Source organism: Microcaecilia unicolor, chromosome 6 (genome assembly GCF_901765095.1).
Source record: "Microcaecilia unicolor chromosome 6, aMicUni1.1, whole genome shotgun sequence".
In the NCBI taxonomy this organism is placed as follows: Eukaryota; Metazoa; Chordata; class Amphibia; order Gymnophiona; family Siphonopidae; genus Microcaecilia; species Microcaecilia unicolor.
Genome location: NC_044036.1, coordinates 286221165 through 286244618, shown reverse-complemented (window position 1 = coordinate 286244618; position 23454 = coordinate 286221165). Strand labels below are relative to the sequence as shown.

Genomic DNA, 23454 nt, shown 5'->3' with positions numbered 1-23454 from the left:
ACCCCCCAGGTACAAAAACTTAAGATTGTGAGCCCCCTAGGAACAGAGAAAATACCTACATATGATAAAAATATTTAAAACTGCTGTGGTTGTACCACTTAAAATGTGGTGTGTCAAATCCATGACCCCTTTACTGATTAAATGTTCTTATATATTAAAAAACAAAACATAAATAAAACCAAACTTGTAGGTTCCTGGTAGGGCTGAATATATAGTATCAGTGTTTTTTGAATATCAAGCCCACTATGTTTGATAGACAATGTTTGTTCTCAGCTTTGCTCTGAATGCTTAGTGACCACTGAACCGGGCAGATGACTGGAAGGATTTCATAACACGTTTGTATCTTATACCCTGGTATAAGGGGCCAATCAACGACATAATGTTCACGCAAGATGAAGGAAAAGTTGCATTCCCTTTCGCACGTCTGATTTTGCACTTCTGGTTAACCCTTGATGAACCGATGTGATGCATTCATTATCTGAGCAACAGACGAGCAGATTGTTCCCACATAGGCAGGTGAGGTAACAGCATTTTCCCGGGGCTAGATCTTTGCTGGCCGGACTGGTAGTTTGTAATGAGGACGGCAAGCTGGAGAAACGCAGCACAGCAGGTTCCCCAGTGCCACTCTCCCACAATGCTTAGCGCCGGTAATATTTAAATAGCGAGCCCCGCCCATCGGGGGTCCCCTGTGTGACGTCGGTCAGCGAGAAGAGAGCGAGGCAAGAAGCTGGAGTGGAGGTGAGAGCAACGGTGGCTACTGATCCGGCTCTGGGATGAGCGCCGCCGTGAACGGGGCTGGCACGGGCGAGGAGCCCAAGGAGGGAGTCACCTGGTGGTACCGGTGGCTGTGCAGGGTGGCCGGGATCTTAGGTGGCATGTGTAAGTAACAGCAGCGATTCTTACAACGCTACTTATCCGTCACCCATCTGAGCATCTCTACCAGTACTTATAACCTGGCAATATGCAGGTATCGATATTACACATTCCCTGGCTGATCCGAGAGTAAGTACGGATATTTATCATCTTATCCCTCCTTACTCCAAAATACGTTATCTGTGGGTATCTATCATCCCTACCTTCACTGATCTGAGGCAATCTACAATACGTATTGCCTGTACCTCTCTTTTCTCCATCTGGTAGTATCTACCAATATTGATCATCTGTACCCCCTTCTTACTCTGTCTGGCAGTACCTAAGAGTACCTCCATACCTCATCAGAGAGTATCCACTAATGCTCATCTTTGTTCTTTTTTATTCTGTCAGAGAGTACCTCAGTACTTATCCTCCATAACAGTATTTACTCTGTTTGAAAACATCTGCTGGTGCCTTTCATCAGTACTCTCTCCCTAACTGATTTGGGAGTGTTTTGAGTATTTGTTGGTGCTCATCATCCATACCTCATCCGGGAGTATTTTATGATTTGTACACTCTCTCCCACACCTCATTTTGGAGTACTCCATCTTCTGGAAGTATATTTTGGAAACTACATGTAATGATAGTGATAACTGTCATAGTAATCAGCCTATTATTAATATCTGTTATCAGAACTTATCAAACCTTGCTGTATCTGTTCTGTGAGTGCAATAGTAATAAGAATGATCAAACTGTACTACAATCACAATCATCATAAGGTAATAATCAGCACAAATAAATTTATGTATTCAGTGTTATTAACTGCTTTTATGAAGATTCACCCAAGGCGATATACAGCAGGTACACCTTAACATAACTAATTTTGTTAACAGCATAAGAATAGTAAAATGATCAGGTATAAACATAAATACAATCAATGAGGTAAACTTGGAAGTGGCAAATTGAATCCTAATAATAGGAACAACATGATATAGTGTCAGAAATTTACACATTAAATTAGCACAGTAAAACAATCATATAACAGAAATGTGATAAATGTCAGTGTGGGGTATAAATGATACATGATAATAGGCAGCATGGAGGAACATTCATATAACACAGATATGACAAAATGTCAGCACAATAAAAATGATACCCCTTAATAGGCAACAAATTAGAAGCTTTGGATAACTCGTATATGATGTCATTTGTATTGTGCTGACATTATATTCAACACCTTAGAACATAAAAATTGCCTTACTGGGTCAGACCAATGGTCCATCTAGCCCAGTATCCTGCTTCCAGCAGTGGCCAATTCAGGTTACAAGTACCTTACCGAATACCAAAGAGTAGCAACATTCAGTGCTACTGATCCCAGGGACAAGCAGTGGCTTCCCCCATGTCCATAACAGACTATGGACTTTTCCTCCAGGAACTTGTCCAAATCTTTTTTTTAAACCCAGATACACTAACTGCTGATACCACATGCTCTGGCAACGAGTTCCACAGCTCGACTATTCATTGAGTGAAGCAATATTTCCTCCTGTTCGTTTTAAAAATATTTCCATGTAACTTTAGTTTTCAACTTTTTTATTGATGACAGATCAGCAATAATACATATCTCAAACATTTCCAGCTGATATGGTGAAATACAAATATTCAAACAGAGGACTAAGCTCAGCCCTCCAACATTGAACACTCCATCATCAAACTTTTCTCCCCCCCCCCCTTATAAATCCCCCCCACCCTCTTCTAGTTTTTGAACTTTATTGACAAAGAAAAACATCAAAGGCTAATCAACATCTGCCCCATCCTATATACTAATGATATTATAATACAGATATATACTAATTTCCAAAGGCTCCTGAGTCCTAGTCTTAGTACTTTATGAAACAGTAAAAAATCGTTTAACTTTTACCTGTTCTACATCGCTTAGTGTTTTGTAAACTCTGTTACATCCCTCCCCCTTCAGCCATCTCTTTTCCAAGCTGAAGAGCCCTAACCTCTTTAGCCTTTTGTCATATGAGAGAAGTTCTATCCCCCTTAATCATTTTGGTTGCCCTTCTTTGAACCTTTTCTAATAGGCACACATTAGAGCATTCAAATAAAGATATGATGCTCATCGTGTCAGTATGATACAATGAAACATCTTAATAGGCAGCTAAGGGGGCAAGTGTAGTAGTAGTGACATATATTCAGTTCTCATTTCCACTGTGAAGTTTTGCTCAGTTATGAGGACTGTGTCAGAATTTAAGAAAATGTGGGACAAGCATGTGGGATCCCTTAGGAAAGGAAGAGTTAGTGGTTACTGAAGATGATCTGACATCATGGTTCTATGTTTACCCCTCCTTCCTCCAGCTGGCAATATCTGGGGTATCTATTACTCATGCCTGGCACAGCATTTTATCTGAAATCCTTGGGTGAGAAGGATTCCAGGGTTTCTTTGGATCCTGGGCATTTTATCTTATACTTTTTTGGACATTTCAGCATTTTGGGTAGACTTACATGGGGAAGGGATTGGGGCAATTAAAATGGCAACGTTCGGCATCTTTCCTGCTAGTCAAGTGGTGGGGCTCATGGCCTACAGGTATCTTAGTTTTGTTGTGATTTTGAAGTTCAAATATTTTGTGATCCCCAAAACGTGTTTTGGATTTGCATATCTGGATATCAGCAAGAACTGTATCTGTGTTATTATGTATGTTTTATCTTACTCCTTCAGTGGAAGTTCAAGGCTAGTTAGGTATTGTATTTCCAGTAACGTAGCCAGGTTGATGGCGTAGGGGGAGCAGAGAGCGGACTACTGAAAGCGACGGTGCATATTTTAAACATGACAGATCATGAGAAAAATAGGCACCATCGGAAGTCTGTTTGGGGGAGCGCCTGCTCCCCTGATGACCCACCTAGCTACACATCTGGGTATTTGTCTCCAGAGGACTTACAGTCAAACAGCTCGAGTTATTAACATGTGTTAACACCATGAACTTATTATTTTACCACTGATGGGACCTAGTTACTGAAAAAACAAACACATGAAGAGCATTAGTAACTCTAGCTGTAAGTTTGTACCTGAGGCAATGAAAGGATAAATGATTTCCCAAGTAAGAATGGAAGCCTGGCTTTCCTGGGTCTCAGCCAGTGGGCTCTAACCACCAGGCTACTCCTACACTTTATAAGATATGATATGACAGTACATAAGCACCGCCATACCGGGAAAAGACCAAGGGTCTATCAAGCCCAGCATCCTGTCTTCGACAGCGGCCGATCCAAGCTTCAAGAACCCGGCAAAACCCCCCAAAATAATAGGCTGGGGATGTTCACTGAGTCTCTTCTGCCCCCCCCCCCCTTCCAAATAAGGCCACAGAGTTGAAAAGGTGTCAGATTAGCCACTATCCACAAAGTGCAGATGTATCTGTAGAGTCAGAGGGTCAGCTATACTAAAGTATTTCTCCTGTTTTGGGCCTATGGGTAAAATCGTCCGTCACTGTGATGCATAGATTCTGCAAACTGGCTTTTCCTCACTTGTTGATATAGCTTAAACATAGTAGATGGTGGCAGATAAAGACCTGTACAGTCCATCCAGTCTGCCCAACAAGATAAACTCATTATATATGATATGAAGTGATATATCATATATATACCTGTTCTTGATTTATCATTGCCATTTTAAGGCAGAGACCGTAGAAGTCTGCCCGGCCCTGGCCTTGTTCTAAAATTTCTGAAGTTGTTGTCAAAGCACCCGAAAAGCTCCACTCCAGCCCATCCAAATCTACTCAGCCTCCATCAGGGCACAGACCATAGAAGTCAGCCCAGCACCAGTTTTCCTACCTAATCTCTCCTAAACTTCTTTGGATCCGATCCGTCTAAACAGGATTCCTTTGTGTTTGTCCCACACATTTTTGAATTCTGTTACCGTTTTCATCACCACCTCCCGTGTGAGGGCATTCCCGATATCTACCACCCTCTCAGTGAAAAAAAAATACTTCCTGACATTATTCCTGAATCTGCCCCCTTTCAATTTCAATTCATGCCTTCTAGTTCTACCACATTCCTGTCTCTGGAAAAGGTTTGTTTGTAAAGTAATACCTTGCAAATATTTGAACTGCTGTAGGCAGTTATTTTAAATGTCTACTCTGTTCTGAGCTTTCCCAGAATTACAGCAGTTCTCAGGGTCTGTGCATACAGCCAGTGGCTATGGATGAGTGTGTGTACACAGTTCTTACTGCAGTTACAGTTGACACTGCGCCAGTGCTTCCTAAAGAAACTTAATGCCGCCTGGAAAAAACATTGTGGACTGTCTTAGGGGCTAGGATTACACGTTAGAGTTGCGATTCACGTTGGCTGTTGAGAAGAGAGCAGGTATCAGATGGAGAGAAACCCATACAACTTTAATGAGACGTGTCTCATTCACACACACTGGCTCTTTAAGTATGCTCTGCTCTCGTTCTTGCCTGTTTTACATAATCTTATTATTTTTGCCTTATTGCCCTTCTGCTTTCATACACCTATATATAATATGTAAACCACTTTGACTTTAAACACAGAAAAGCAGTGTATTAAATCCCATCCCCGATACATAGCCTAGGTGTCATGTTTATTGAATCCTCCACCATGCCCTTCTTAACTTCAATAGGAGTGGAGGAGGAGCCTAATGGTTAGTGCAGTGGGTTAAGAGCATTGGGAGCTGCTGGGTTTGATTTCCACTGCAGTTCCTTGTGACCCCGGGCAAGTCACTTAACTCTCCATTGCTCCAGATACAAAAACTTAGATTGTGAGCTCAGAAGGGACAGAGATAGTACTACTACTACTACTATTTAGCATTTCTGTAGCGCTACAAGGCATACGCAGCTGCATATATTAAATGTAAACTGCTTTGGTTGTACTACAGAAATGTAGCATATCAAATCCATGACCCTTTAGGACAGTGTTACATTAACGGCCTCAGACACCCTTCAGAGGAAGAGCTACCAGACCAGCTGCTGAAGGCAGCTTGCATCTTTGTTTCCATATAATCATAAGATGTTGGAGAAGGCAGACAAAGTAGTTGAGATGTTTCTAATCTTAATTCTCATCCTGGTTTGTACATTTTCAAGACATTACAAAAATATATAGGAACAATCCCATGTATACACTGATGAATTGGTACAAGAAACTTTAACCAAACTGTTCATTACAGGGAGCTAGTGTAATATTTTTTTTAACACTGGAGTAATACATTCTGATAGATCATCAGGAAATAAGGCCACTTTAAATTCATGGTCTCCCACTGGAGTACCACTGATAAGTGGGTCCCCCAACTGAGTCAAAGCCAAGGGCTCTATGCATAAAGAAAGAGTGAAAGTGGACAGCCCTGTCGCGTGCCCTGGTGGATAGAAAACCTCAGAGAAAGAATGCCATTCACCAACATGTGAGCCCCTCGTAAAGCAGCTTTCCCAGCCTCCCAGAACAGGCCCAATATAGCTGCATGTAGAGAATGACACGGGGACAAACTTTATTCCTCATCCCCACCCCATCCCCATCCCCATGGGCTCTGTCCTCTTCTGCAGAAGACTCGAATACTTATGATTTTATATTTAAATAAGTACATAAGCACCGCCATACTGGGAAAAGACCAAGGGTCCATCAAGCCCAGCATCCTGTCTCCGACAGTGGCCAATCCAGGCTTCAAGAAACCGGCAACCCCCCACCCCCCCAAAAAAAAAAAAAATAATGTTCAATGGACTTTTCCCTCAGGAATCTGTCCAAACCCCCTTTAAATTCCGTAAGGCCAGCTGCTGTCACTACATTCTTCGGCAACGAGTTCCAGAGTCTAACTACACGCTGAGTAAAGAAAAACTTTCTCCTATTTGTTTTAAATCTACCATATTCTAGCTTCATCTTGTGTCCCCTGGTTTTGTTGTTGTTTGAAAGTGTAAACAAACGCTTCACATCTGTCCGCTCTACTCCGCTCATTATCTTGTAGACTTCTATCATATCACTCCTCAGCCGCCTTTTCTCCAAGCTGAAGAGCCCTAACCTTCTCAGCCTTTCCTCATAGGGAAGTCGTTCCATTCCCTTTATCATTTTCGTCGCCCTTCTCTGCACCTTTTCTAATTCCTTTATATCTTTTTTGAGATGCGGCGACCAGAATTGGACACAATACTCGAGGTGCGGTTGCACCATGGAGCGATACAACGGCATTATAACATCCTCGTGTTTGTTTTCCATCCCTTTCCTAATAATGCTCAACATTCTGTGCGCTTTCTTAGCCGCAGCAGCACACTGGGCAGATGTTTTTAACGTCTTATCAACGATGACTCACAGATCCCTTTCTAGGTCCGTAACTCCTAACGCGGAACCTTGCATGAATGTAAAGTATAAAAAGGAACAATATGCTGCGCAACTGTTGTTTATAAATCACAAATAGAAAACAAAAATAATGAGAAACTATTATAACCCCCCCACCACCACCACCACCCTTTTCCCTTTCAACCCCAACAATAGCTGACTTCTAGTACCCCAAGGAATCCTAATCCACCCTGTTAAAATGTCCAGGGGTACAAAATACAACCCGTTCTGTATGCCCCCTAGAGGGTAGAAATATGCCCTATTGTCATGCCACTGCCAACGATCCGGAGTAGTGAGCCCTTAGACTGCTGCCAGAGACTGACAACAGCAGGAAGACCTCCCCACAAGGAAGCGCGGACTACACCAACAGACTGGACAGGAACCACAAACTAGAACAGACTTGGCTTGGCCGGACTGGAACCACAAGCTGGAGCGGACTTGGCTTGGCTGGAACCACAAGCTGCAGCGGACTTGGCTTGGCTGGACTGGAACCGCAAGCTGGAGCGGACTTGACTAGACTGGACTGGAACCATATTGAAGTACTCGGCAAGGCAGATACGAATGGGGAAGGGCTAAGGCTAAGGACAACCAGGGTGGAACAAGCAGGCAGGGAACTATAGCAGAAGACAGACAGATCAGGGACACAACAAGGAACTGAAGCTAGGCAAAGCACTAAAGTTAAAGACACACAGGGCTGAAACAGCAGGAGGGAAACTAGAACTGACAATAAGCAAAACAGCAACAAACAGAAGAAGGAACTGAAGTTAGGCAGAGCAGATACAGCAGCAGGGAACTAAAGTTAAAGACACAAGGCAAAAACAAACAGAAGAAACTAAAGCTAAGGGCACACAAAGCAGATACTAGCAGAGCTAGAGCAGCAACAAACACTCTCAGACAAAAGCACATCTGAAGACCTCTGTTGCCAAGGCAAAGCCTGAAAATTCCCAGGTGCTTAATAAAGGCAATTACAAATGATGTCACCGGTGAGGCTGGGTAGCAGAACTACCAAGGCAAGTTGGGCGAGCTAGAACATCAGGACCGGAATGACACCTGGAAGCCATCTGGGAAACCGAAAAAACAGTCCACCGCAACCATAAGACCTGGTCCCTCTGGAGGCAAGGCGAGCGCAGGCATGGAATACAGTCACAGTCGTGACACCTGTGAAGCACTGTTATGAATTTTTAATCTGTGATGAATAAGAAGTCATCAACAGTCTCAGGATTCAGTCTAGCTCTCTTGTCTTCCTCAGTCCTCTGTCTTCTTAGAAGATGTGCTGGTAGCAGGAATGTACAGGATCCCTCTTGCAAATTTTGCTTGTTGTCTTGTCACCAGCATATTTGCTTGTTTTTCCAAAAAATCAAAACATTGTCATCTGCATCACTCAAACATAAATAACAGTTCAGTTGTTAACAGATGTCAAAGTAGAAAATGACATGGGGACAAAGTTTGTCCCTGCCCCCATGGGCTCTGTCCCCATCCCCGTGGTTACTGTGGGTCCCTGTCCCGTGTCATTCTCTATTTGCATGCTGTTGGTTGAGAGTGCAGTAATTCTCCCACATAGTCAACAAATAGCGCTGGAAGGCCACATCACCTTTCAAATGAAAAGGCATCTGCCACAAAGGGGAGCAAGTCTTTCTGGCCAATTTGAGCTTAAAAAGAACCAAAGCATGGTCGGAGATACCACAGTGTTCGACCTCAATGTGATGTGCATCAGGAAATGCACTCTCCAAAATTAAAGATAATCTAAATGACTCTCACTCAAATGGGCCCAAGAAACATTCATGAACCCCAGTTCCCGAGGATGTAACACCTGCTAAATATCTAAAAAATTTAAATTGGGACAAAGGAGATTGTCCACCCCCCTCCCCCCCTCCCCAGTGAGAACCCCCCTTCCCAGAGAGCCACGTGCCACAGTTTTCCTATCACAAATAACATGTGGCACAGGATTGAAATCCCTCCCCCCCCCCAACAAAATAGGACAGCAGGGAAGATCAAGTAAGACTTTCAAAAGTTTGGATAAAAAGTGCTATAGTAAACAGTGGGGCCATATCCTATATAATAATTCTCACCTCCAGTGTTCTAATTTTGCTGCCTGTGTCCGTGGCTCCTTCGGAGTTGCTGAGCTAGGCTCCGAAGTCAGGCTGACGTCACCATTATGCTGTGAACTTCAGAACCTGCGAAAAAAGAAAAAAAAATTCCATGTCCAGCGATCCTCCTCTCCCCCTGCCCCCCCCTGCAGCCACCCTCCTGTCAGCAACCCTCCTGTCCCCCTGCAGCCACCCATGTCCAGCGACCCATCCTCCCCCCCCCCCGCAGCCACCCATATCCAATGACCCTGCTCTCTCACCTGCCTCCCCTCCAGCCACCCAGATTGTGTAGTGAATTCTTCGGGGCAGGCAGGAAAGATCCCTGGTCTTGCCTGCCCACTGCTGAAGCTGACCCTCCCCCGCCGCCAGATCGCTGTTCAAAACGGCCGCCGAGACTTCCAAGGGCAGCCTCCAAGACTACAGCAGAAGTCTTGCGAGTTCGCCATTGGAAGTCTTGGCGACCATTTTGAACAGCGATGCAGCAGTGGGGAAGGGCCAGCGCCAGCAGCGGGCAGGCAGGACCGGGGATCTTTCCTGCCAGCCCCAAAGAATTCGTTGCACAACCTGGGTGGCTGGAGGGGAGACATGTGAGAGAGCAGGGTCGTTGGATATGGGTGGCTGGAAGGGGGGCAGGGGGAGAGGAGGGGCGCTGGACATGGGTGGCTGCAGGGGGACAGGAGTGTCACTGAACATGGGTGGCTGGAGTGGGGCAGGGGAGAGGGAGGGGGTGAGGGGGGTCCTGAAACCAGAGAGGTGGGGATGGAAGGGGGTCCTCAGACCATAAAGGGGGGGAGGGGGTGGGAGATCCTGAGAGAGGGGGGGTGGGGCACACACTCACTCTCTGTCTCTCACATACACTCTCTCTGACACACTCTCTGTCTATCACACTCTATCTCTCTGTCACACACACAGTCTCACACACACATTCTGTCTCTCTCATTCTCTCTCTGACACACACACTCTCTCTCAAACATACTCTCCGAGGAAAACTTTGCTAGCGCTCGTTTCATTTCTGACAGAAACGGGCCTTTTTTTACTAGTAAAGAAACTAATACGTTAGCCATGCCATAAAGCATACAATGCAAAACCACTGATAGCCCCTGATCATGCTGGGAAAATTTATATTCCTCAAAGGGGACCGATATGTTAATCAAGATAGATGTAGCAGCCTATCTATGAACAGGTCCCGCAGAACTGTTAACAATGACCCAACCACTCTCGACATAATTTTAAATATTCAGAGGCATTCAGGTGGGTTTCTTGCAAGAAGGCCATGACCACCTGCCTACAACGGAGCTCCTGTAGGACCTTTTTAAGCTTAATAGAGGTTACCTGACATATTCCAGGTAGCAATATTAATAGATGCCATACCTGTGGTGAGGAACCCCGGTTGGGGAAGAGTCACTGAACACTCCCACTGACTATACCAGGCTATATACACAGAAACCTAGGCTGTATGAATTAACTGAAGCATCAGGATAACACACAGGAGCATCACCCTCCCCCCACCCTAACCCAACCTCCGCATAACCTGACCTGTTAACAGGGAGGAATAGCCAGCAGGGACATTGCTGTTCTTGTCGGTTTGTCGTAAACTAACGTACAAAATGGTTACATTTTATAACTTAAACCACTGATGATGTAATGTATCCATTCTATTCATGGATAACAAAATACAAAGATCAGGGGTTAGACAGAATACAGATGGCCAATTCCAGAATCATAAATAAGTCACTTTGGTGCCTGAGAAAGGGTAAGAAAACAGTTTTCAACAGTCAGCTTATCTTTTGGTTATGCCTCAAGTGCCTGGACAATCAATCTACATTGACATTGATTGGTCCTTCCTGAGGTAAAAGGGTGATGGCTGAGAAATAAGTTGATCTAAGCATTTTCTACCATTAAGAGGAGTATTTTCCTTGAATATTCTAGACTAAAAATTAACTATTCATTTACCAAATCCACACACCCTTATGTTTCAAAGGGCCCATCTTATGGGCCTGGGAGAGCCACTATAATATCCTGCCATTTATTGTTGGGGGGTGACCCCAAGGCCTGATGCACTCTATCCAATTGTAGCTGTTCAGGAGAGGTAGGCGCCAAGGTGCCAGATTGCAAGATTTGCTTACAAATGTCCAAAATAATCATAGCACAGTTCTCATCGCCATCAAATTTGGGGATACCCTGAAACCAGCCATTTTGTCTACATACTCTGTTTTCAATGTTGTCAAATCCTCTATTAATTTAGCTTGATCTGCGAGGTGGGTATCAGCAACGTCCAGGTGCTCTGTATGATTCTCCAGGTGCTACTCGGTCTCTTCTACTCTCGTGCCTAAATCCTCCAACCTATCACGGAAATCCTGAATAAGCGTCTTGTGCTCACTGAAGCATGCCTCATTATTGCCCTGCAAATCTCAGTGCAAATCATTAAGCATATTTTGCAAATCTCGTTTAGTTAGCAGATCAGGAATATCTGATTGGGAAAACTGTTCCACATCAGAAAGGCTCCGCTGACCCAACGTGCCAGGGTCTGAGGTCTCCAGATCAGCCACACCTTGTGGCCCTTCCGAGTTGTCCTGACCCGGTGGCTGGAAGTACTGCTTGATTTCACTCTGGCGTCTCCACGACATTACCGTGTTGAGGAAAGAGATGCCAATTTCTAAATGACACCACTCAGGAGGTGCTGCTGCCAGGGAAGACCAGAAAATACTCCTTTACTGAGGGACAACCGATGGAGCTTCAGGCTGAGGAAGCCATCTCTTCAATGACATCACTGAAAGCTTCCATTTTATCAGGTTTGATGGTGGTTACATCACTGTGTTCCCAATGTATTTGGATGGCAGTGTGTTAAAACCCATCTCCCCCGTGTTGTGCAAATTTTATTGTTATGTATTTAAAACATATAGGTGCTTTGAAAATGCGCCTGTGTATACTACTCTTAACATCAGAAGAGTGTACAGTTTCCAGTGGTAGAAGACATACAACTTAATAAAAAAATAAAAACAAACTAAAAAATATATAAATAATAATAAAAACTACTACTAATAATAATCATTTTTATAGCTGTACATATTATATGCATGTACTTTCTCTGTCCCTAGAGGGCTCACAATCTAAGTTTTTGTATCTGGGGCAATGGAGAGTTAAGTGACTTGCCTAAGGTCACAAGGAGCTATAGTGGGAATTGAACCCAGGTCATTAAGATCAAAACCCGATGCACTAACCATTAGGCTACTCCTCCACACTTAAAACCAACCAATAAAACATATCAAGGGAATTACAATCAACAAATACCGGTATATAACACAAAAGGGAGGGAAGATATTACTTGTAGCTGCAGCAGAGCCATCTGCCAGATATCCCAAGTCAAGTAAGACCAAAAAGCCAAGAGACTGCCCTCGGCATCCTTGGGTGACCCTCCAGCTTAGTTGCCCTAAAGAGAACCAAAGATGAGAGTCATTGAGATCCTTTTCTTCTGCCACTATCCATCATTAAATATTCCTCAGCCTTAGGAAGTAATCACTTACTCAAATACTTGGTTGATTTTCTTGTAGCAAATTACATGTTTGGTGGACAAACCTTTCTTTCTGCTCAACAAGCCTTGTGATGCAGCCAGCAATGTACTACTACTACTATTTAGCATTTCTAAAGCGCTACAAGGCGTACGCAGCACTGCACAAACAGAGAAGAAAGACAGTCCCTGCTCAAAGAGCTTACAATCTAATAGACAAAAAATAAATAAAGTAAGCAAATCAATTAATGTGAACGGGAAGGAAGAGAGGAGGGTAGGTGGAGGCGAGTGGTTACGAGTCAAAAGCAATGTTAAAGAGGTGGGCTTTCAGTCTAGATTTAAAGGTGGCCAAGGATGGGGCAAGACGTAGGGGCTCAGGAAGTTTATTCCAGGCATAGGGTGCAGCGAGACAGAAGGCGCGAAGTCTGGAGTTGGCAGTAGTGGAGAAGGGAACAGATAAGAAGGATTTATCCATGGAGTGGAGTGCAAGGGAAGGGGTGTAGGGAAGGACGAGTGGCATTGTGGCATCTTTTGTGGTACCTGATTTCCCTTAAATCACTCACAGTCTCTTCTTGCTTTCCAGCTTGTGCAATTGCCGGCCTGTTGAACTGTATTACCATTCACCCTGTAAATATAGCTGCTGGCGTCTGGATGATGTAAGTTTTTCTTCCCATACTGCAATAAGTATGCTGCTTTTGTTTCCAAGAAGTGAAAGCAAAAGTATTAAGCATGGGAGGGGTTCTTGCCTGCACCTTGCATGCTTGTTAAAAATGTCAGCAGATCTGGAAGAAGAAACACTGTGAAATATTTTTAGAAAGTAATAGGATTTGAATATTTAAGTTGGCAGTTAAAAGAAAGATAACAGCTGTTTCCTCTGTTTTCTGAGACAATATTAGTGTTTAATATTTTAAAAAGTAGAGGCAAGTAAGAAAATCAGGAGGGGGGTGCTATTGGGCTGAACATCATCAGATGCCTATGCAGGCATTACCCTGAGTCAGTGGCGTACCAAGGGGGGGGGTGGGGGCGGTCCGCCCTGGGTGCACGCTGCTGGGGGGTGCCGCGGCACGCGCCTGCTCCGAGTTCGCTAAACTTCTTTGCTCGTTCGCTGCAGCTCCCTCTGCCCCGGAACAGGTTACTTCCTCTTCCGGGGTAGAGGGAGCTGCAGCGAACAAGCAAAGAAGTTTAGCGAACTCGGAGCAGGCACGCGCCGCGGCACCCCCCCCCCCCCCCCAGCGGCATGCACCCGGGGGGGGGTGTCATTTTTCCGGAGGGGGGGAAGGTGTAATTTAGTGGAGGGGGGCGCTGCACCCCGGGGGGGGGGGGGGGCGCATCGGCGCTCCGCCCCGGGTGCCATCCAGGCAAGGAACGCCACTGCCCTGAGTACAGCATGAACGTCTGAAAAGGGGAATTGGAAATATTTGAGAAAGCAAGGGGGGTTATCCAAAACCTTTATTCCAAGCAAGAATGGAAAGGTGCATTCCAAGGAATACTCAACGGACAGCCTTTTTGCTTTCCTAACTTTGTGTGCTTACGTAGCTGATGAGTGGACCGAATATCGCAGCTAACTGGCTAAACTCTGCCCCAAGACCACCCCTAACCTAACCAGTTAGGGAATGGCTAGTTAGTGGAGATATTCAGGGGCACTGCCCGGTTAAGTGCTGCTGAATATTGGTGGCTGGCCAGATCAGCAGGCCTTAACTAGGCAGGAGCCTCTCCTCCCTGTTCAACCCCTTTAAATATTGAGCCCAACAGTTTAAAAAGTGTTCTTTATACTAAGCACTAATTTCCAGCATGTTTTTCTGACTGGCCTTCTCCTTTTTCAAATTATGAGCCTAAGAGGGGCTTTTTGATATGACATATAGGTCCGACTTTGGATGTTTTGCTCAAAACGTCCAGAATCTGAATAGCAAATTTAGCCATTTTCGAAACAGCAAAAAAAATCAATCTTTTTTTTTTTTCCGAAAAGGGCCACTTGCTAGATGTTTTTGTGCTCTGTGCGTTTATCTTTTTGGTTCTTTTTCAAAAATGTCCAAGTGAAAAACGCGCAAAATCAAGCCGTTGGGATATAGGAAGAGTCAGCATTCTTAGTAGACTGGCCACACAGACATCCCAGCAGAGCAGTGGGGCACCCTAGTGGGGTGCTGCAGTGGACGTCACATAAAAGGTGCCAGGTACACATCTCCATTGTTGCTCCCTTATATTGTATAATGAGCCCTCCAAAAGCCAACTGTACCCAATTGTACACCACTACAATAGTCCTTTGGCTGCAGGTGTCACCTATATGTGGGTATATTAGTTTTTTGGTGGGTTTTAGGGGGCTCACACTTTCCACCACAAGTGTAACAGTTAGAGTGGATTATGGGCCTGGGTCCCCTTCTCTACATTCCACTGCATCGACCACTAGGCTATGCCAGGGACCTGCTTGCTGGTGTAATAGGACTGGCTATAAAATCTGAGGCTATCATAGAAGCTAGCATGTATTGGTTCTTTTACATCTTTGGGTGGTGGTAGGGGGTCAGTGACCACTGGGGGAGTAATGGGGGGGGGTCATTCCTTTATTCCTCTGGTGATCATCAGGTCATTTAGGGCAGTTTTTGTGGCTTAATTGTTAGTAAAACAGCTCAAAATGTCTTAGTTTTTGTCTTAGGAATTCCCAAATCCCACCTTTAACGCATCCCTGACACACTCCCTTGAGATTTGGGTGCACTGCAGATGAACTGCATAGAAAAACATCTGGAAAATGGGTTTGAAAAATACCGATTTGGACGTTTTTGTGAGAAAAACGTCCCAATGCTGCTTTATGCCACTTTTTAGATGTTTTTCTCTTTTGAAAATGAGCCCCTAATTCTCTCAAAATTATAACTTCCATAGTAAAAAAAATAATGCAGTCAGTCACGTGGTCAACATATAAGATACCCATACTGTAAAAAAATAAAAAATCACCTAAAAATGGAAGACAAACCTGTATAAGCAAGCATTGGTAGTGTCATTTTATTCAAAATGGTGCAGCCTGTTTGGCTTCACCATCTGTTATTTAGGTGCTATGAAGTAGTCTTAAATTTGAATTGGTTCTATGGTGAATGAAGCAACTTATTGGATTAACTGTTTCATTGATGGGGGGAATAAGCAGGACTCAGCCAGCCCATCTTGGCAGGGGCACAGAGAGTCCATGGTGCAAGGAGCAGCGTGAGAGCTGGAGGTGTTCTGGTATTTAACAAGGTCTTCTTGTTCAGATTAAATGCCTTCATCCTCTTCCTCTGTGAAGCCCCGTTCTGCTGCCAGTTTATCGAGTTTTCAAATGCTGTGGCTACGAGAGTGGATAAGCTGCTTCATTGGCAAAAGGCTTTCTTCTACTGTGGGTAAGATGTAGTCCTAGGCTTCTGCATACATCAGGAATCAAACAGAACATGAAAAGGCAAATCCTGTCCCTCCCCGTAAGCTATGGCGTGATGCAAAAAGGGGGCTATCTAATGTAAGGTTAATTGCCCTGGCCTCCTCAGCTACTGAGCTCTGAAATTCCCTATCCTTTGCAGTCCCCCAGTTTGTTTCTGCTTAGGTTGATTTATTGCTTGCTGGTAGCTAAGTCTTTTTGTATCTTTTATATAAAAACTAGTAAAAGAGGCCCGTTTCAGAGCAAATGAAACGGGCGCTAGCAAGGTGTTCGTCGCCAACACCCCTCCCTCCCTCCCTGGCCAACCCCTTCGTTATTCTTCCATTGCTCCGCCCCCAACGTCATGACGTTTGACGCGAGGGCGGGGCTCGGAGCGATTCCCCCCCCCCCCCCGGCCTCCCTCCCTGCCAACCCCTTCGTTGTTCTGCCATAGCTCTGCCCTCGAGGGCGGGGCCCGGAGCGATTTTGGTGGCTTCACCACCATGAACCTTCGAACCTTTTTGAAGGAAGTCAGGGCTTGGCTTCATTGACGTCAGTGTCCTCAGAACCTTGAGGGTGAGTTTTATTATAGTAGATAAATCCCTGTAATGGTGACATCAAAGGAAGATCTAGCTTGTCTCATGGATGGTGTGGCTTTCTCACCTTCTCATGTGCTGTCTCATGTGACCATTCTGTAACTCTTTCCAGGATGGCTTTATTCCCGGTGATTCTCAGTTTAACTCTGACTACGTTCTTGGGGAATGCTCTGGCATTCGCAACAGGAGTACTGTATGGACTGGCTGCCCTTGGCAAAAAGTAAGACCATTAAAAATAAAAAGGAAATTTTCTTTGTTAAATTTGTGATGTGGTGATAGGAGGGTACAATGTGATGAACTTTGTAGTTCTTTTCTAATCTTCTCTTTGATTTTAGCATGTTAACCACTTTGATCTGCTGAGTTAGCGAACGTGGTATAGCAAGTAAAAATACATAATAGCTTCTTTAGGGATCACCGTGAACCAACAACTTGAATAATGCTGGAACTGTGAGAATATACTGTCTGGAGGTGGGACAAAAACATAAGAACATAAGAGTAGCCATACTGGGTCAGACCAATGGTCCATCTAGCCCAGTATTCTGTTTTCCAAACAGTGGCCAAGCCAGGTCTCAAGTACCTGGCAGAAACCCAAATCGTGGCAACACTCCATACCACAAATCCCAGGTCAAGCAGTTGCTTCCCATGTCTGTCTCAATAAAAGACTATGGACTTTTCCTCCAGGAATTTGTCCAAACCTTTTTTAAACCCAGATACGCTAACCGCTGTTACCACCTCCTCCAGCAAAGAGTTCCAGAGCTTAACTATTCATTGAGTGAAAAAATATTTCCTCCTATTTGTTTTAAAAGTATTTCTATGTAACTTCCTTGAGTGTCCCCTAGTCTTTGTACTTTTGGAATGAGTAAAAAATTGATTTACTTCTACTCGTTCTACACCACTCAGGATTTTGTAGACCTCATTCATATTTCCCCTCAGCCATCTCTTGTCCAAGCTGAAGAGCCCTAACCTCTTTAGCCTTTCCTCATACGAGAGGAAAAAGGGGGGTTATGGAAGGATACATTTTCAAATCGCCACAATTATACGGTGTAAGCTGTAATTGTTGTACACACATTTGGAGATATAATGATGCAACTGACTGCCTATCCCTAACAATTATCTCAGACAGCTGTGATTATAAAAGCTCATGACAACCAGAAAAGACCTTCAATGAAGCATCCTGGTTAGAAACAGAATTATTACCACCCCAGGTCTGAAATACAGCAGTCACCAAAAATCTCCAAAATATTCTAGGCTGTAGAGATCTGGAGTCTTGCAGCCTGAGAATTACGACTCAAAATATCTGAGCACCCCCATTAGAATCATTTGAGCCAATGCATAACGGCAAAGTCCAGCAGATCTGAGCACATTTTGGGGGACAAGTTGGGGAGGGGGGGGGGGGGGGCTGGTACTGTACAGACTGGGCTTTCAGCTCATAAAGTTCAGGAAAACCTGGAGAACTGGGTTTGAGTCCCACTGCAGCTCCCTGTGACCCTGGGCAAGTCACTTAGCCCTCTATTGCCCCAGGTACTGAGCCCACTAGGGACAGAGAAAGTGCCTGAACGCACTATGCAAACCACTTTGATTGTACCACAGAAAGGTGGTACAGTACAGTCTTGATTATCCGACCTTTGATAATCTGCCCATCTGGCATATCTGACAGCCCCCCCCCCCCCCCACCCGTGACATTATCACGTTTGTTTCTATTAAAAATCTTTGAATTAGAACAATTTTTGAAAATTGGAAACTCTATGCCTTTGTTTATGCATTGTTTGAGGGGGTTATGCAGTGCTTTTTCCATATTATCTGACTTTTTACTTATCTGACAATGGGTCGATCCCATTTATGTTGTATAATCGAGACTGTCCCAAGAAGCAACAAGGCAAACGATCCGCAGACTCCAATGTGGAAATGAACACAGCAGAGTAGTGAGCAGTCCAAAGTGTTCTTTATTGCAGAAACTCTATCAAATAAAATGCCCGACAAAGGCCGTGTTTCACCCAAAAAGGGCTGCATCAGGGGCTATATGTTCTGATCTCTGCGACACAACACTAAAGTTTGTAATGGTCATCACACAACTCTCCCGTCGTACGATTCCTTTATGTGGTCCTACCACATGAACCTTATCCTACCACATCATCACCTTGTATTTGTTTACTCCGGAGTCTGCAAACACCTCTCCGGCACTATGTAAGCCACATTGAGCCTACAAATAGGTGGGAAAATGTGGGATACAAATGTAACAAATAAAATAAATAAATCTTCAACATCAAGTCAACTGTATGTTGTGTGATAATGACAATCAAATATATGGTTGGAAATAACAAAACAGCGCAATCTATACTTCCAAATGGAGGGGCTCTCCAAATGAAATGGCAGCGTTCTCCCATGCATTTGGAAGTATAGATTGCATTGGTTTTGTTATTTCCAACCATATATGCTTGTCATTATCACACAACATACAGTTGACTTGATGTTGAAGATTATTTATTTAGATTTTGCTCATACCTTTTTCAGTAGTAGCTCAAGATGAGTTACATTCAGGTACTCTGGATATTTCTCTGTCCCAGGAGGGCTCACAATCTAAGTTTGTACCTAAGGCAATGGAGGGTTAAGTGACTGTCCCAAGATCACAAGGAACAGCAGTGGGATTTGAACCAGCCACCTCTGGATTGCAAGACTGGTGCTCTAACCACTAGGCCACTCCTCCACTCCTTAACATAGTAACATAGTAGATGACGGCAGAAAAAGACCTGCATGGTCCATCCAGTCTGCCCAACAAGATAAACTCATATGTGCTACTTTTTGTGTATACCTTACCTTGATTTGTATCTGTCATTTTCAGGGCACAGACCGTATAAGTCTGCCCAGCACTATCCCTGCCTCCCAACCACCAGCTCCACTTCCCACCATCGGCTCTGGCACAGACCGTATAAGTCTGCCCAGCACTATCCCCGCCTCCCAACTACCAGCCCCTCCTCCCACCACCGGCTATGCCACTCAATCTCAGCTAAGTTTCTGATAGCCCCTGACGCAGCCCTTTTTGGGCTAAACACGGCCTGTGTCAGGCATTTTATTTGATTGAGTTTCTGCAATAAAGAACACTTTGGACCGCTCACTGATCTGCTGTGTTCATGTCCACATTGGATAATCGAGACTGTACTGTGTCTAAAAATGAATATTAATAATAATAGTAATAGGACTGACAAGGGAAGTGCCTCAGTTGGATTATATATTCCACATTACTGAGTCCAAAAGGTAAAATTTGGCATCTGTATGTGCGCATACTAGGATCAAGTAATGAGATGTTGCACTGTTGAGCTTATTTGGTAGGAAGGTTGTACAATACCTGTCTTTATTGTTTCTGAAAGTTTCACATTTTCTGTAGCTGCTCTTGGGTCTGAATGCAACCTGTCCTCCTCCTTTCTGCAGGGGAGATGCCATCAGCTATGTCAAACTGCAGCAGCAGCAGCAGAAGCAAACAGATGAGGAGAAGCTAACTGGAAGCCTGGAGCCCGAGTAACTGGAGCAGCTAGTCTGCTACATGCCGAGGCCCTGCCACGGGACAAGACTGCAACATTTAACCTTTTAAAGAAACACTATTCTGTCAGTCAATACGATAAACTATTTTATTCTTTTTACTGATTCTGCAGGTGAGATCATGAGCAGGGGGCACTAAGGGATTGTACTCAGGCCAGAAACTGGAGAATGAACCAGCCCAGTGAAAGTAATGGAAGAAATTGCCACCCAGTACTAACACAGTGGATTCCCAATGTCCCTCCATACTCGGTACTATTAACTGAATATAATCATTTGAAAGATGGCCTTAGTATTCATTGCAATTCCTTAGTCACAAGAGCTTGTGAACCAAGCTGCAGGCCTTGAATCAAGGTCTCAAAAATAAAAAAAGACATTTAACACAAAATAACTGACTTGTATAGAACATGCAAGGAAACTGTGAAACGCTAAAGATTGGAACTTGCACCTCACGTTATGATTCTGATCGAACAAGATTCAATCTTAGAACCAGCAAGAGCTCATTAATGCTCAGGGATTGTCAACATAACCTGACTGGTACAGAGGAGGGGATTAGATGATACATCCAATCCAAGTGTGTTCTTCTGAAGTAGGAAGCTCATGTGTAATCTGCACCTGTTCTGTCCACTTCACCTGCTGGAAGCTCTTACCATTTTCCCATGTTTTTTTTTTTTTATTGCCATTCTGTGTGTGTTTGAGTGGAATGAACTCTTCTTGCCTTGGTGCAGTGGCGTAGCTAAGGGTGGGCCTAGGTGGGCACAGGCCCACCCATTTGTGGCTCTGGCCCACCCAGAGGCAGCACCACACTGCTCTTTCCCCTCTTTCCTCTGCGGCATTCCGGCATCTGCGCTTCTGTCTCTGAACCCCATCCTTCCCCAGTGTACCATATAGGCATCTTCGGCTCCTGCAGGAATTCATTCTCGCTGCTTGTGCCAGCCCCGCAGGCTTCCATCTGCCGCGGCCCGACCTGTCAGACAGGAAACAGGCAATGATGTCAGTGAGGGCGGGACATGGGCACACGGCAGATGGAAGCCTGCAGGGCTGGCGCAAGCAGCGAGAATGAATCACTGCAGGTGCCGAGGATGCCTCTATGGTACACCAGGGAAGGATGGGGTTCAGAGACAGAAACACAGATGTTGGGACACCGCAGAGAAGAGGAGGGGAGATGTGAGGTAGGTGAAAAAAAAATCAGTATTTTAAAAAATATCTCTGGGAAGATATTTCAAGGGGTGTGGAAAGGCCCATCCAAAATTTTGAGACTGGCTACACCTTTGCCTTGGTGCTGGGGGGAGAGTCTAGTTTCAGCAGAGATCTCAGTTGTGTCTAGTATGGATGTTTTGGCCACATGGGGGCAGTTGGGGTACAGCAGCACTGAGTGGGGGAGGGATAATTGGTTTCAGAGTTGTTTATAGGCTTTTGGGAGTGCCTATTTTTCAGCTAGCTGTATCCTTCTCTCCTCTAGTCTTCCTCACCTCCCCCCCTTGCTTCCTTCCTTATGATATAGTTTTGGTTCTTGTCTGTCACCTCTCAGGTTCACTGATGTAGCTCAAAATCCTTTCTAGAGACACTCTGGGGATGTGGGCCTGTTTCCTAAAAATATTCTGCATGTCTATCTGTTACAAAACTCTTTGGAAAATATCCCTTCATCTCAGGACACTGCCTGTTTCTTCTTTTAAAAGCAGAAATACAGTATTATCCTGATGTGGGCTCGGATTCTGTCCAGGTTACGTTACCTCCCTGTGCTCTCCCCTGTCACTCAAAAGCCTTAAAACTGCTGATATGAGTTTACATAGATGCATTCTGTCTGAACTCCTTTTGAAATTTATCCTGCTGTCTTGCTTATTCATCCCAGAAGTGGCTGCATGCTTGAGAAACACTTCCTCACTAGCCATATCGCCCCCTTCAGCCATCCTGGACACTGCTGCAGGCAGTAATCACACAGGCTTGACCCATACAGTGATCTGAAGTTTGAATGAATTAATCAATATGGTGTATATTACTGCTACTACTTATCATTTCTAAAGCGCTACTAGACGTACGCAGCGCTGTACACTTGAACATGAAGAGACAGTCCCTGCTCGACAGAGCTCTTTCGGGTACCACTTTTTGCTCTCTTCCATTTAATTCATTTATTTAAAAGCATTTACCACTCACTGATCCTGTTTTTTCAATGAGTTCCAACAAACATAAGCATTAGGTAACATTTAATAAATAGAATAACATCAGATAAAGACCCTTATGGTACTGGACAGACTAGTACTGTGTTATTATTTCACTAATTGAGTGTGAGACATCTCTGACCCTTCAGTGCAGCACCGTCTGCTGCACTGCTAGCCTTTAGATTAACTGCTTGTTTCAAGGGCACAATTTATTGGGATAAGTACATTATTAAAAATTGTGTCTGGAGGCGCTCAGGAAAGAGGCATGGAACATTTTAATTTGTGACATGCCTTTTCCCAAGATGGCTAAAGCAAGGTAAAGACAAAGCTTGACAAAGGCTGTGTGTGTGTGAGAAAAGTACAGAGGCAAGGGTGCCCAGGAAAGGTAAGAAAGAGACCCATGAGAGGAGCACATTGCTCTTGGGAAGGAGTGATTATTATGACATGAGATAGTAAATTATGGCACTCATTGTAATAGATGAGTTTGTATGCCCTGAGGGAAGAGGTGAGTGCTCCCCAAAGGGGAGAGGGGTGTGTACTTTAATTAGGATGGAGGACAGAAGAGGGGTGTGCACCCCATGAGGATACAGTGGAGAGGTATGTGTTTCTCAGGTGGTGGTGGTGAGTACAGGAATGACATGTATGTATATTTTAATGCCATGACTTGTAGCACTGAGGGAGGAAGTTATCAAGATGGGCTACTATTATTAGTAACTAGGGGGCCAATATTCAGACCACAGGAGTTAGCCCAGCTAACTCCAATGGTCGACAGTGATGCTGGATATTCAATGCTGACATGTTTCCAGGGACTGGCATCGAATATCCAGTTTATTTTTCGCCGCTATGAATCTAGCCGGCCAAGATGATATTCAACGCTGCTGTCTAAGTTCATAGTGACCAAAGATAGGCCTGCTAATTGGGCGGCCCAGTTTGGCCACCAAACTTAACCTACCAGCCGCTGACTATCGGCACTGACCAGCTATGTTGCACAACGTAGCCAGTAACTGGGCTAGCTGCTAAGCGGTAA

General features: G+C 44.5%; 1 protein-coding gene across 1 annotated transcript; it reads left to right on the top strand.

Annotated features, from left to right (window-relative positions):
* The first annotated feature begins 701 nt into the window (after positions 1 to 701).
* Positions 702 to 21241, top strand: CACFD1 (calcium channel flower domain containing 1). Its single transcript, XM_030207706.1, has 5 exons — positions 702 to 879; positions 13355 to 13427; positions 16005 to 16130; positions 16850 to 16957; positions 20164 to 21241. Exons 1-5 carry the CDS (start codon positions 774 to 776, stop codon positions 20252 to 20254), a joined length of 504 nt encoding a protein of 167 aa, XP_030063566.1. The 5' UTR covers positions 702 to 773; the 3' UTR covers positions 20255 to 21241.
* The last annotated feature ends 2213 nt before the right edge of the window (positions 21242 to 23454 follow it).

Bases quoted from the DNA above. Each gene is read 5' to 3' on its own strand.
- CACFD1 (XM_030207706.1), top strand. From the start codon at position 774: ATGAGCGCCGCCGTGAACGGGGCTGGCACGGGCGAGGAGCCCAAGGAG. The intron at 13,428-16,004 runs GTAAGTTTTTCT...CTTCTTGTTCAG, and splicing joins GCTGCTGGCGTCTGGATGAT to ATTAAATGCCTTCATCCTCT. The intron at 16,131-16,849 runs GTAAGATGTAGT...AACTCTTTCCAG, and splicing joins AAGGCTTTCTTCTACTGTGG to GATGGCTTTATTCCCGGTGA.